Here is a 15,869-nt window from a genome sequence, read left to right on the forward strand (position 1 = left end):
AAATGTTACATACAAATAACTTAATTCAGTAACATTCTAAGTGATATACATTGTTGTCAAAAATCCATAAAGTTTAATATGTCATCTACGAAATGACCGCCACGAGCGTCAGCCTCACGCAGACATACAGCTAGAGAGATCTTTATCTTGGCCTTTAATAGGATTGAGTCAGGGCAGTCGGATTTAATTCCCTGCTGTAATGACTTAATCGCCTACTGTATTGTTCTCTGTATTGTATTGCAGCTGAGAATAGATAAAAGGCTTATGCTAATAAACCATGGTGAGACTAGGTGCAGCAAACTAGCCAAGATAACCGTGGCTCCATCTGTACAAAGCCAGGTCAGAGGCAATAAAGAGCATCAGAAGCCGCACCTTGTGTGCATGAGAATATTCCTTTCACCTAGACAAATCCCCCGCACTCATATTCCAAACTCAATAAAAACACAATTCACAACAGCAGCTCACTTTTATCGTACTTATCTGAACAATTACTGTAATTAACACATTATTGCATTAGGTTACAAAAATTAGTATTTCAGACAAACTTTGCTGCATCTGTAGTGGCTGGGGAGGTCAATTCCCACATTGTACATCAAGGGACATTTCTAAGTCTAAACAAAACGTTACAGTGGGGGCAGGCGGTAGTGGGGAATTCTTGGAAAAAGCAAAACGTAAGAAAAAAAAAATCCCACTGGCTCTAGCACAGGGCAACCGATACGAAACATAGCCGTTCTACGAAAAAGGTTAAGAGATTTTAATATGTGCATTGAACACTAATCAAAGGAACAATGGCTCTGAGAAAAAGCAAAGTGCAGGCCAAGCATACTCATTAACTCTATGACAATAAAGCAGACAATTGCGCTCAGCCTCAACTTTCTACAAATGCTCTGCAATTGCGATAAGCTTTCATCTTAATGGACGGAACTATCGCTTCCCAATAAAGAAAATCAGGATGGCCCATATATGAATCAGCCTTTCATGGCAGGCTTCCCCACCCATAGCACTTAACATGAGTTTGTGCGTTTTCTTAATGAAATACAGATTCCTAAATCTGTAGAGTTCAAAATCAGATTGGCCCTAAAATCAGCAAATTAGGGGCTAGAAAAAGTTGTTAGTAATCTAGTGGAAACGGAGGCTTCAACTGCATTTCAAATATGCTCAGTTTTAATGCACATTAAAAAAAATGCTTCATCTTACAAATCGTTTCGCAATCCAAAAAGTACAACAGCTTGTAAAACAAACGAGGAAAAAAAAGTAGTAAACAAAATATCAAATGTAAAAAGAGTGCTTAAAAGTAAAACATGAGGTTTCTTTCGCCAATGGATGGACGTTACAGTTTTTTTATTGCATCATCAATGTCAGACATTTGTTCCTTCAGCTGGTTCCACTGCTCAGGATTTAATGAAATACCTAAAAGAGAAACATGTGTGGTTCAAGAGAAGTAACAGATAGGACTACAGGAAACAAAGATACTTTCTAGTATCTAATATTAATATGCAAGTTCACTTATATTCAACATAAACTTGGTAAGCGTTATTGTTGGTCTTCCAGCCAAAATGTGACACTGCCTATGGTGCAGGACAACTGGTGCTCTGGCTAGATTTAAGCAGAATGCTTTGCCCTGCCTGAAAAAAAAAAAAAGCAACTAGGATTTTAATTACCTACCGGTAAATCCTTTTCTCGTAGTCCATAGGGGATACTGGTGTTCCATTTAGTACCATGGGGTATAGACGGGTCCACTAGGAGCCATGGGCACTTTAAGAATTTGATAGTGTGGGCTGACTCCTCCCTCTATGCCCCTCCTACTAGACTCAGTCTAGGCAACTGTGCCCAGGGAGATGGACATACTTTGAGAGAAGGATAGATAAAGATAGCGGAGAGATTCCGAACCCCCACACACACAAAACAGAGGAAAGCTAAGCTAACCAAACTTTAAACAGCAACAACCGAACCAACAATACTTAACCAAGTAACAGTGCAGGAAGAACGAAGCACTGGGCGGGCGCCCAGTATCCTCTACGGACTACAAGAAAAGGATTTACCGGTAGGTAATTAAAATCCTATTTTCTCTTGAGTCCTAGAGGATACTGGGGTTCCATTTAGTACCATCGGGATGTACCAAAGATCCCAAACCGGGTGGGAAGGTGCCGAGGTTCCTGCAGAACTGATTCACCAAACTGAAGGTCCTCAGAGGACAAAGTATCGAATTTGTAGAACTTGGCAAACGTGTTCGAACCAGACCAAGCAGCCGCTCGGCAGAGCTGTAAAGCAGACACTCCCCGGGCAGCCGCCCAGGAAGAACCCACCGACCAAGTAGATTGGGCTTGTACAGATTTTGGAACTGGCAAACCTGCCATGGAATAAGCATGCTGGATAGTGAGCTTAATCCAGCGTGCAATCGTCTGCTTAGAAGCAGGACACCCAATTTTATTGGGATCATATAGAACGAACAGCGAGTCTGATTTCCCGTGAGGAGCTGTCCTCTTTACGTATATCTTCAAAGCCCTCACAACAGCCAAAGACTTTGAAGTAGTGGAAGTATCGGTGATAACCGGAACCACAATAGGTTGGTTGATGTGAAACACAGACACCACTTTAGGAAGAAAATGCTGACGAGTTCTGAGTTCAGCTCTGTCCTCGTGGAAAATTAAATAGGGGCTCTTGTGAGACCAGGGAAAAACAACCAGAAATCTTTTTGGGATCTGGAATTTTTTCTCAGAGTTTCCCCAGGATTTTTCAAATATGGCACTTAATTCTTTAGACGCGTGAAAGGTTAGCGGGGCTTACTTATCAGTGAAATAAGCCTCCTCAACCTGCTCAGGTGTAGTGTCATTAATGTTTAACACATCTCTAATGGCCTCATCATGAGCTGCACCCCCTTTGCAAGGGATGCCGCCCCCCTCAGCACGTCCCCATCACAGTCTGAAGTATCAGAATCTGTATCCGTGTCATGTTGCATAATTTGAGCAAGTGCACGTTTCTGTGGGAACATGCTAGGGGATTTTGCAGGAATAGGGACAGAGCATGACCAAACTGCCATAGACTTCAACACCTGAGTTTCAGTCTCAGTATTAGCTTCAACAATAGGGATCTGAGACAAAGCATTACAATCCTGTGTACATGGAATAGATCCCTCCTGAGAGGAAACATCTTCTGCAGCATATGACACAGAGTCCCTAGACATGGCTATGCGAGATGGTAAACACCCACACACACAGGAAAATGTCAGACAGTTTCCCTCCCAAGTATGCCACAGAGAGACACAGATGGGAGCCAACCCACACACAGCGCTTTTTAAAGGTAGTGTCATTAGTTCTACAAGCGCTGTCTGTGTACCTTAGACTACACAGACTTTACACAGCCGCCCCCTACCCTTCTACAACCCCCTGGTACCGTACAAGATAGCTGGAGTTGACTTGGAGGACCAGCTCTACCTGTCAGCACTTCTGCAGGCAGGAAGATGGCGCTGGACGCTGCTGGGTCCGCTCTGAGAAGCTCCGCCCCCTTTCATGGCGCAGCTTCCCGCTTTCCTGTAGTTTATACTGGCCTTAGGAATTGTGCTGGCTGCGATCCTGGGACCCCGACAGGCTTGTTGGACAGTGTAGAGTTTAGGCTCTGGCTCAGGACGCCCCTTACTGCGCCGCACCATGTACCGCTGAGCCCCGGAGTGCAGTTAGTACTGCGCTCCCTACCCTGTTGCCGTCATCTTCACACCGGCTCCCCACTTTCCAGGGGGGCCAGTGACTAACTCGCCACTGAAGCCTTCTGGCTGTGTAAGGGGGTGGTAGCATGCTGCTGGGGTGAGCGATCCACTGCGGCGGCGAACGTTCAATCCCCTCAGGAGCTCATCGTTCTGTCATCGGAGATAGGGGCTTAGACCCCTCAGGGCCAGCAGCCTCCCTGTGCCTAAACTCTTAAAAAAAAACAAAAAAACCACGCAACACTAAAAGAACTCCTATGGAGCTCCCCTAGCTGTGACCGGCTCCTCCGGCCACATTCTCTAAACTGAGTCTGGTAGGAGGGGCATAGAGGGAGGAGCCAGCCCACACTCTCAAACTCTTAAGGTGCTAATGGCTCCTAGTGGACCAGTCTATACCCCATGGTACTAATGTGGACCCCAGCATCCTCTAGGACGTAAGAGAAAGCAGGAATCGTCCCAGGTGAAATTCCACCGGAGAATAAGTTCTGCCCTCGCACCAAAAGACATATTTCTTCCAAATACGGTGGTAATGTCTTGGATCATAGTCGGAATAACTTTGTTAGGGATCCGTCTTTGGCTAGAATCAGCCGTTCAACTTCTATGCCGTCAAATGAAGCCGCGGTAAGTTCTGATAGACGAACGGGCCCTATTGCAGAAGAGCCTAGCGAAGAGGTAGAGGCCACGGTCTTTTCGATAAGCATCTCCAGAAGGTCCGCGTACCAAGCCTTTCTTGGACAGTCCAGAGCAATGAGTATTGCTTGAACCTTTTCCCTTTTTATTCTTTTGAGAATTCTTGGGATCAGAGGAAGTGGAGGAAACACATACACCACCTGTTAGAACCATGGAGTCGTCAGAGCGTCTACCGCCACTGCCTGTGGGTCTCTCGACCTAGAATAATACCGCTTGCGCTTTTTGTTGAGATGAGAGGCCACCATGCCGATTTGTGGATATCCCCACCGACGTGTCAAGCACCTGAACACTTCCGGGTGAAAGCCCCACTCCCCCGGGTGAAGGCCCCATCCCCCCGGGTGCAGCTTGTGTCTGCTGAGGAATTCTTTCTAGTTGTCTACTTCCGGAATGAAGACTGCTGACAACGCCACAGCGTTTTTTCTCTGCCCAGAGGAGAATTCTTGACACCTCTGACATTGCTGCTCTGCTTTTCGTTCCGCCCTGTCGGTTTATGTAAGTCACTGCCGTTACATTGTCCGACTGGACTTGAATGGCCGATCCTGAAGATGAGGCCTGCAGAAGGGCGTTGTATATGGCCCTGAGTTCCAGAATGTTGATTGGAAGGACAACTTCCTGACTTGACCATCTTCCTTTAAACTGCACCCCGTGTGACTGCTCCCCAACCTCAGAAGCTTGCGTCCGTGGTTAACAGGATCCAGTCCTGAATTCCAAACCTCGACGAAGTGGGAGGTCTGTAGCCACCACAGAAGGGAGATCCTGGCTTTTGGCGACAGACGAATCTTCTGGTGCATGTGAAGATGCGATCCGTACCATTTGTCCAACAGATCAAGCTAGAAGGGTCTTGCGTGAAAACCTTCTGTATGGAACAGCCTCGTAAGAGGCCACCATTTTCCCCAGAAGGCGAATGCATAGATACACAGATATCTGGTTTGGCTTCAGGACATCCCGAACCAGACAGGATTACCAATGCCTTTTCCAACGGAAGGAACACTTTGTGACTCAGTGTCCAGTAACATTCCCAGGAATGGGAGCCTCCATGTTAGCTATAGGTGAGATTTCGGAAGGTTCAGAATCCAGTGATCCTGGAGAAGTTTGGTTGAGAGGCCAATGCTGTCCAGCAACCTCTCCCTGGATGGTGCCTTTATCAGAAGATCGTCCAGGTACGGAATTATGTTCACTCCCTGCTTGTGGCGTATAAATATCATCTCTGCCATCACTTTGGTGAATACCCTCGGTGCCGTGGAGATACCAAATAGCAGGACCTAGAACTGGTAGTGACAGTCCTGTAGTGCAAACCGTAGATAAGCCTGGTGAGGCGGCCAGACCGGAATGTGAAGGTACGCATCCTTGATATATGTTTGGGGAATACCGCATAGGATGTAATAGAAATACAATTTAATCTGTACCAAAAATAGAAAATAACAAGAAAACTAGGTTTTCTAATTCTTAAACTGTTTGGTGGTGCACCCTGAGTCAGTGTTAAGACATAGAACAAGGAGAAAAGAAGACTCTTTTTTGGGTGCACTCAACTTTGAACAATATATAGACTAAACAAGATAAGATATGATATTTAAAATAAGATTTTACTTACCGATAAATCTATTTCTCGTAGTCCGTAGTGAATGCTGGGGACTCCGTCAGGACCATGGGGGATTAGCGGCTCCGCAGGAGACAGGGCACAAAAATAAAGCTTTAGGATCAGGTGGTGTGCACTGGCTCCTCCCCCTATGACCCTCCTCCAAGCCTCAGTTAGGATACTGTGCCCGGACGAGCGTACACAATAAGGAAGGATTTTGAATCCCGGGTAAGACTCATACCAGCCACACCAATCACACCGTACAACTTGTGATCTGAACCCAGTTAACAGTATGACAACGTAGGAGCCTCTGAACAGACGGCTCACAACAAGAACAACCCGATTTTTTTGTAACAATAACTATGTACAAGTATTGCAGACAATCCGCACTTGGGATGGGCGCCCAGCATCCACTACGGACTACGAGAAATAGATTTATCGGTAAGTAAAATCTTATTTTCTCTAACGTCCTAGTGGATGCTGGGGACTCCGTCAGGACCATGGGGATTATACCAAAGCTCCCAAACGGGCGGGAGAGTGCGGATGACTCTGCAGCACCGAATGAGAGAACTCCAGGTCCTCTTTAGCCAGGGTATCAAATTTGTAGAATTTTACAAACGTGTTCTCCCCCGACCACATAGCTGCTCGGCAGAGTTGTAATGCCGAGACCCCTCGGGCAGCCGCCCAGGATGAGCCCACCTTCCTTGTGGAATGGGCCTTGACAGATTTAGGCTGTGGCAGGCCTGCCACAGAATGTGCAAGTTGAATTGTGCTACAAATCCAACGAGCAATCGTCTGCTTAGAAGCAGGAGCACCCAGCTTGTTGGGTGAATACAGTATAAACAGCGAGTCAGATTTTCTGACTCCAGCCGTCCTTGAAATATATATTTTCAATGCCCTGACCACGTCCAGCAACTTGGAATCCTCCAAATCGCTAGTAGCCGCAGGCACCACAATAGGCTGGTTCAGGTGAAACGCTGACACCACCTTAGGCAGAAAATGAGGACGCGTCCGCAGTTCTGCCATGTCCGAATGGAAAATCAGATATGGGCTTTTATACGATAAAGCCGCCAATTCTGACACTCTCCTGGCTGAAGCCAGGGCCAGTAGCATGGTTACTTTCCATGTAAGATATTTCAAATCCGCCGATTTGAGTGGCTCAAACCAATGGGATTTGAGAAAATCCAAAACTACATTAAGGTCCCACGGAGCCACTGGGGGCACAACCGGGGGCTGTATATGTAGTACTCCTTTTACAAAAGTCTGGACTTCAGGAACTGAAGCCAATTCTTTCTGGAAGAAAATCGACAGGGCCGAAATTTGAACCTTAATGGACCCCAACTTGAGGCCCATAGACAATCCTGTTTGCAGGAAATGTAGGAATCGACCCAATTGAAATTCCTCCGTGGGGGCCTTCCTGGCCTCACACCACGCAACATATTTTCTCCAAATGCGGTGATAATGTTGTGCAGTCACCTCCTTCCTGGCTTTAACCAGTGTAGGAATGACCTCTTCTGGAATGCCTTTTTCCCTTAGAATTCGGCGTTCAACCGCCACGCCGTCAAACGCAGCTGCGGTAAGTATTGGAATAGACACGGTCCCTGCTGAATCAGGTCCCGTCTTAGAGGTAGAGGCCACGGATTTTCCGTGAGCATCTCCTGAAGTTCCGGGTACCAAGTTCTTCTTGGCCAATCCGGAGCCACGAGTATCGTTCTTACTCCCCTTTGCCGTAAAATTCTCAGTACTTTGGGTATGAGAGGCAGAGGAGGAAACACATACACTGACTGGAACACCCACGGTGTTACCAGAGCGTCCACAGCTATTGCCTGAGGGTCTCTTGACCTGGCGCAATACCTGTCCAGTTTTTTGTTGAGGCGAGACGCCATCATATCCACCTTTGGTTTTTCCCAACGGTTCACAATCATGTAGAAGACTTCTGGATGAAGTCCCCACTCTCCCGGGTGTAGATCGTGTCTGCTGAGGAAGTCTGCTTCCCAGTTGTCCACTCCCGGAATGAACACTGCTGACAGTGCTATCACATGATCTTCCGCCCAGCGAAGAATCCTTGCAGCTTCTGCCATTGCTCTCCTGCTTCTTGTGCCGCCCTGTCTGTTTACGTGGGCGACTGCCGTGATGTTGTCCGACTGGATCAACACCGGCTGACCCTGAAGCAGAGGTTTTGCCAGGCTTAGAGCATTGTAAATCGCTCTTAGCTCCAGTATATTTATGTGAAGAGACATCTCCAGGCTTGACCATACTCCCTGGAAGTTTCTTCCCTGTGTGACCGCTCCCCAGCCTCTCAGACTGGCATCCGTGGTCACCAGGACCCAGTCCTGTATGCCGAATCTGCGGCCTTCTAACAGATGAGCACTCTGCAACCACCACAGAAGAGACACCCTTGTCCGTGGCGATAAGGTTATCCGCTGATGCATCTGCAGATGCGATCCGGACCATTTGTCCAGCAGATCCCACTGAAAAGTTCGTGCGTGGAATCTGCCGAATGGGATTGCTTCGTAAGAAGCCACCATCTTTCCCAGGACTCTTGTGCATTGATGCACAGACACTTTTCCTGGTTTTAGGAGGTTCCTGACAAGTTCGGATAACTCCTTGGCTTTCTCCTCCGGAAGAAACACCTTTTTCTGAACCGTGTCCAGAATCATTCCCAGGAACAGCAGACGTGTTGTCGGGGTCAACTGAGATTTTGGAAAATTCAGAATCCACCCGTGTTGTTGCAGCACTACTTGGGTTAGTGCTACTCCGTCCTCCAGCTGTTCTCTGGACCTTGCCCTTATCAGGAGATCGTCCAAGTAAGGGATAATTAATACGCCTCTTCTTCGCAGAAGAATCATCATTTCGGCCATTACCTTGGTAAAGACCCGAGGTGCCGTGGACAATCCAAACGGCAGCGTCTGAAACGGATAATGACAGTTTTGCACCACGAACCTGAGGTACCCTTGATGTGAAGGGCAAATTGGGACATGCAGGTAAGCATCTTTTATGTCCAGGGACACCATAAAGTCCCCTTCTTCCAGATTCGCTATCACTGCTCTGAGTGACTCCATCTTGAACTTGAATTTTTGTATGTACAGGTTCAAAGATTTCAGATTTAGAATAGGTCTTACCGAGCCGTCCGGCTTCGGTACCACAAATAGCGTGGAGTAATACCCCTTTTCCTGTTGTAGGAGGGGTACCTTGACTATCACCTGCTGAGAAAACAGCTTGTGAATGGCTTCCAATACCGTCGCCCTGTCTGAGGGAGACGTTGGCAAAGCAGACTTTAGGAACCGGCGAGGGGGAGACTTCTCGAATTCCAACCTGTAACCCTGAGATACTACCTGCAGGATCCAGGGGTCCACCTGTGAGCAAGCCCACTGCGCGCTGAAATTCTTGAGTCGACCCCCCACCGTTCCTGAGTCCGCTTGTAAAGCCCCAGCGTCATGCTGAGGGCTTTGCAGAACCCGCGGAGGGCTTCTGTTCCTGGGAAGGAGCTGCTTGCTGCCCTCTCTTACCCTTTCCTCTGCCTCGGGGCAGATATGACTGTCCTTTTGCCCGCTTCTTATAGGACCGAAAGGACTGCGGCTGAAAAGACGGTGTCTTTTTCTGTTGGGAGGGGGTCTGAGGTAAAAAGGTGGATTTCCCGGCAGTTGCCGTGGCCACCAAATCCGATAGACCGACGCCAAATAATTCCTCCCCTTTATACGGCAATACTTCCATATGCCGTTTGGAATCCGCATCACCTGACCACTGTCGTGTCCATAAACTTCTTCTGCCAGATATGGACATCGCACTTACTCTCGATGCCAGAGTGCAAATATCCCTCTGAGCATCTCGCATATAAAGAAAAGTATCCTTTAATTGCTCTAAAGTCTGTAAAATACTGTCCCTATCCAGGGTATCAATATTTTCAGTCAGGGAATCCGACCAGACCACCCCAGCACTGCACATCCAGGCTGAGGCGATGGCTGGTCGCAGTATAACCCAGTATGTGTGTATATACTTTTTAGGGTAGTTTCCAGCCTCCTATCAGCTGGATCCTTGAGGGCGGCCGTATCAGGAGACGGTAACGCCACTTGTTTTGATAAGCGTGTGAGCGCCTTATCCACCTTAGGGGGTGTTTCCCAGCGCGCCCTAACCTCTGGCGGGAAAGGGTATAATGCCAATAACTTTTTTGAAATTAGCACTTTTCTATCTGGGTTAACCCACGCTTCATCACATACATCATTCAATTCCTCTGATTCAGGAAAAACTACAGGTAGTTTTTTCACCCCCCACATAATACCCCTTTTTGTGGTACTTGTAGTATCAGAGATATGCAAAGCCTCCTTCATTGCCGTGATCATATAACGTGTGGCCCTACTGGAAAATACGTTTGTTTCTTCACCGTCGACACTAGATTCAGTGTCCGTGTCTGGGTCTGTGTCGACCGACTGAGGTAAAGGGCGTTTTACAGCCCCTGACGGTGTCTGAGACGCCTGGGCAGGTACTAACTGGTTTTCCGGCCGTCTCATGTCGTCAACTGATTTTTGTAATGTGCTGACATTATCACGTAATTCCATAAACAAAGCCATCCATTCCGGTGTCGACTCCCTGGGGGGTGACATCACCATTACCGGCAATTGCTCTGCCTCCACACCAACATCGTCCTCATACATGTCGACACACACGTACCGACACACAGCAGACACACAGGGAATGCTCTATTGAAGACAGGACCCCACTAGCCCTTTGGGGAGACAGAGGGAGAGTTTGCCAGCACACACCCAAGCGCTATAATATATATGGGAACAACCCTATATAAGTGTTGTATCCTTATAGCAGCTTAAATATAGTAATATCGCCAAAAAAAAATGCCCCCCCCCCCTCTCTGTTTTACCCTGTTTCTGTAGTGCAGTGCAGGGGAGAGTCCTGGGAGCCTTCCTCACAGCGGAGCTGAGCAGGAAAATGGCGCTGTGTGCTGAGGAGAATAAGCCCCGCCCCCTATTTCGGCGGGCTCTTCTCCGGAGTTTGTGAGTTCTGGCAGGGGTTAAATACATCCATATAGCCTCAAGGGCTATATGTGATGTATTTTTTAGCCATAAAAAGGTATTATACATTGCTGCCCAGGGCGCCCCCCCAGCGCCCTGCACCCTCCGTGACCGCTGTGTGAAGTGTGCTGACAACAATGGCGCACAGCTGCAGTGCTGTGCGCTACCTCAGGAAGACTGAAAAGTCTTCTGCCGCCTGCTTCTGGACCTCTTCCATCTTCGGCATCTGCAAGGGGGGTCGGCGGCGTGGCTCCGGGACCGGACTCCATGGCTGGGCCTGTGTTCGATCCCTCTGGAGCTAATGGTGTCCAGTAGCCTAAGAAGCCAATCCATCCTGCACGCAGGTGAGTTGACTTCTCTCCCCTAAGTCCCTCGATGCAGTGAGCCTGTTGCCAGCAGGACTCACTGAAAATAAAAAAACCTAAAAACTTTTTCTAAGCAGCTCTTTAGGAGAGCCACCTAGATTGCACCCTGCTCGGACGGGCACAAAAACCTAACTGAGGCTTGGAGGAGGGTCATAGGGGGAGGAGCCAGTGCACACCACCTGATCCTAAAGCTTTATTTTTGTGCCCTGTCTCCTGCGGAGCCGCTAATCCCCCATGGTCCTGACGGAGTCCCCAGCATCCACTAGGACGTTAGAGAAAATCAATTTTTATTATCACAAAATTAAGATACTTAGTGGTTAATGAGAGAAAAGACAGTAAAGAACAATATAAACAATTAGCGAAATTGCTGATATGATAATGATAATAAAGTCCTGGCTGGCGGAGTTAGATCTGAATGCAGTAAATTATTAACTTGGATATTAAGTGGTACGTTCTAATAACAAAATGAAACTCTGTCCTATATTGGTGCCAAAATAATAATATATAAAGCCTCAATATTGATTGTAATTATTAATAGAAAAGAGAGCAGAAAGAGATAAGACGGCAGAGTGAATCTGCTGTCAGTGTTAGACACTGAGCATGTAGGACCAATGCGTGCTCTACTAAACGGAGTCTTACTCGATGGTCCCCCACTTGAGTACTGACCCAGCCCAACACTGATTAGCTTCCAAGTTTGGACGGCTTCGGGCGTTTCCAGTGTGGTATGATAGTAGAGAAAGTAAACGGTAATTGGAAGCTCTGGAATCACTGATGAGAGTTCAAGAATTACATAGTATCAAAGCAAAGTGACAGAAATTAGGCAATAGAGGAAAATAGATGGATCTGCTGCCAATGTTAGACAGGGATATAACCCTGAATCAGTGGTGAGAGTCCATGAAATTAAGTATAGATAGAAACAAAGAAGAGGAGTACACAAAGGTACCTGTACTGATAAAGTAATTCAGGTTATCAAGAAGCATATGTCCAGATGGACTAATCGAAGTTATGCATATATATACAAATATACAGTCTAATGCAATTGCTGAAATGAGGTCAAATAGTAATATTACCACTGGATAAGAATGCTGAGTTGTTGTAAAATACAAAGCAAAATGTGATCTCCATGCTTGTATTAATCAGGTATAGAATACAATGTCTCCACCCAATACTAACGAAAATTACGGCTGGATTGTTACTGGGCACAACAACAAAATTGCAGTCTCTGGATTGATGCTAAGGGGTATATGCAATTCCAGGCGAATTGCGGCACTTTTTCGCCCGTTTTTAAATTCGACCGTCGAATTCCGGCAGGTGGGTGCCGGAATTCGACATATTCAATAAAAAACGAACTCGACAGTCCCGCTGTCGAAAAACGTCCGATTTGACGGATTTTGATTAGATTTTTAAAAATGTTTAAAAAATTGAAAAAAAAAAAACCAAAAAAAATTGCGTGGGGTCCCCCCTCCTAAGCATTACCAGCCTCGGGCTCTTTGAGCCGGTCCTGTTTGCCAAAATACGGGGGGAAAAATGACAGGGGATCCCCCGTATTTTAACAACCAGCACCGGGCTCTGCGCCTGGTCCAAAAAATACGGGGGACAAAAAGAGTAGGGGTCCCCCGTATTTTTTGTACCAGCACCGGGCTCCACTAGCTGGACAGATAACGCCACAGCCGGGGGTCACTTTTATACAGCGCCCTGCGGCCGTGGCATTAAATACCCAACTAGTCACCCCTGTCCGGGGTACCCTGGAGGAGTGGGGACCCCTTCAATCAAGGGGTCGTCCCCCCAGCCACCCAAGGGACAGGGGTGAAGCCCGAGGCTGTCCCCCCCCCCCCCCCCATCCAAGGGGCTGATAGCCATGTGTAAAAATGTAAGAATATTGGGTTTTTTTTTCAGAAGAACTACAAGTCCCAGCAAGCCTCTTTTCTATTAATAATTACAATCAATATTGAGGCTATATATATTATTATTATTTTGGCACCAATATAGGACAGACTTTCATTTTGTTATTAGAACGTACCACTTAATATCCAAGTTAATAATTTACTGCATTCAGATATAACTCCGCCAGCCAGGACTTTATTATCATTATCATATCAGCAATTTCGCTAACTGTTTATATTGTTCTTTACTGTCTTTTCTCTCATTAACCACTAAGTATCTTAATTTTGTGATAATAAAAATTGATTTTAAATATCATCTTATCTTGTTTAGTCTATATATTGTTCAAAGTTAAGAGTGCACCCAAAAGAGTCTTCTTTTCTCCCTGTTCTACGCATCCTTGATATCCAGAGACACAAGGAATTCCCCTTCCTCCAGACCTGAGATCACCACTCTCAGAGACTCCATCTTGAACACTCTTAAGAACGGGTTCAAGGACTTGAGGTTCAGAATTGGTCGTACTGAACCGTCCGGTTTCGGTACTACAAACAAGTCTGGAATAGTACCCCTTGTTGTTTAGATGAGATAGAACTGGAACAATGACTTGCATCTGTACCAGTTTTTGAATGGCCTGCTGTAAAGTTATAATTTCCTCTTGTGAAGCTGGTAAGCCTGATTTGAAGAATCTGTGAGGTGGGAGCTCTGGGAACTCCAGTCTGCAGCCCTGGAAAAATAAGATTTTACTTACCGATAAATCTATTTCTCATAGTCCGTAGTGGATGCTGGGGACTCCGTCAGGACCATGGGGAATAGCGGCTCCGCAGGAGACAGGGCACAAAAGCAAGCTTTTAGGATCACATGGTGTGTACTGGCTCCTCCCCTTGGGATGGGCGCCCAGCATCCACTACGGACTACGAGAAATAGAATTATCGGTAAGTAAATTCTTATTTTCTCTGACGTCCTAAGTGGATGCTGGGGACTCCGTCAGGACCATGGGGATTATACCAAAGCTCCCAAACGGGCGGGAGAGTGCGGATGACTCTGCAGCACCGAATGAGAGAACTCCAGGTCCTCCTCAGTCAGGGTGTGCCCCTGACCAAGTAGCTGCTCGGCAAAGTTGTAAAGCCGAGACCCCTCGGGCAGCCGCCCAAGATGAGCCCACCTTCCTTGTGGAATGGGCATTTACATATTTTGGCTGTGGCAGGCCTGCCACAGAATGTGCAAGCTGAATTGTACTACAAATCCAACGAGCAATAGTCTGCTTAGAAGCAGGAGCACCCAGCTTTTTGGGTGCCTACAATATAAACAGCAAGTCAGACTTTGACTCCAGCCGTCCTGGAAATATATATATATATATATATATATATATATATATATATATATATATATATATATATATATATATATATATATATTTTCAGGGCCCTGACAACGTCTAGCAACTTGGAGTCCTCCAAGTCCCTAGTAGCCGCAGGCACCACAATAAGTTGTTTCAGGTGAAACGCTGACACCACCTTAGGAAGAAACTGGGGACGAGTCCGCAGTTCTGCCCTGTCCCGAATGGAAAATCAAATATGGGCTTTTGTAAGACAAAGCCGCCAATTTTGACAATCGCCTGGCCGAGGCCAGGGCCAACAGCATGGTCACTTTCCATGTGAGATATTTCAAATCCACAGATTTGAGTGGTTCAAACCAATATGATTTGAGGAATCCCAACACTACGTTGAGATCCCACGGTGCCACTGGAGGCACACAAGGGCTGTATATGCAATACTCCCTTGACAAACGTCTGGACTTCAGGAACTGAAGCCAATTCTTTCTGGAAGAAAATCTATAGGGCCGAAACTTGAACCTTAATGGACCCCAATTTGAGGCTCATAGACACTCCTGTTTGCAGGAAGTGCAGAAATCGACCTAGTTGAAATTTTTTCGTGGGGCCTTCCTGGCCTCACCCACGCAACATATTTTTACCACATGTGGTGATAACGTTGTGCGGTCACCTCCTTCCTGGCTTTGACCAGGGTAGGTATGACCTCTTCCGGAATGCCTTTTCCCTTAGGATCCGGCGTTCAAACCGCCATGCCGTCAAACGCAGTCGCGGTAAGTCTTGGAACAGACAAGGTCCCTGCTGGAGCAGGTCCTTTCTTAAAGGCCGATGCCACGGTTCCTCTTGGAACAGACATGGTACTTGCTGAAAGCAAATCCCTTCTTAGCTCCCGAGGCCATTAGTCCTCTGTGAGCATCTCTTGAAGTTCCGGTTACCAAGTCCCTCTTGGCCAATCCGGAGCCACGAGTATAGTTCTTACTCCTCTATTCTTATAATTCTCAATACCTTGGTTATGAGAAGCAGAGGAGGGAACACATACACCGACTGTTACACCCACGGTGTTACCAGGACGTCCACAGCTATCGCCTGAAGGTCTCGTGACCTGGCGCAATACCTGTCCCATTTTTTGTTCGGGCGGGACGCCATCATGTCCACCTTTGGTCTTTCCCAACGGTTCACAATCATGCGGAAAACTTCCCGATGAAGTTCCCACTCTCCCGGGTGGAGGTCGTGCCTGCTGAGGAAGTCTGCTTCCCAGTCGTCCACTCCCGGAATGAACACTGCTGACAGTGCTATCACATGATTT

At 47.0% G+C, this 15,869-nt stretch overlaps 1 protein-coding gene across 1 annotated transcript in view; it reads right to left on the reverse strand.

Moving 5' to 3' along the window:
* Positions 1-447: 447 nt before the first annotated feature.
* SUB1 (SUB1 regulator of transcription) overlaps positions 448-15,869 on the reverse strand; it is an 80,431-nt gene continuing 65,009 nt past the window's right edge. The window contains exon 5 of the mRNA XM_063960501.1: positions 448-1,410. Coding sequence (XP_063816571.1) covers positions 1,331-1,410 — 80 coding nt within the window. The 3' untranslated portion in view covers positions 448-1,330. The remainder of the gene's footprint in view (positions 1,411-15,869) is intronic.

Source organism: Pseudophryne corroboree, chromosome 1 (assembly GCF_028390025.1).
Source record: "Pseudophryne corroboree isolate aPseCor3 chromosome 1, aPseCor3.hap2, whole genome shotgun sequence".
In the NCBI taxonomy this organism is placed as follows: domain Eukaryota; kingdom Metazoa; phylum Chordata; class Amphibia; order Anura; family Myobatrachidae; genus Pseudophryne; species Pseudophryne corroboree.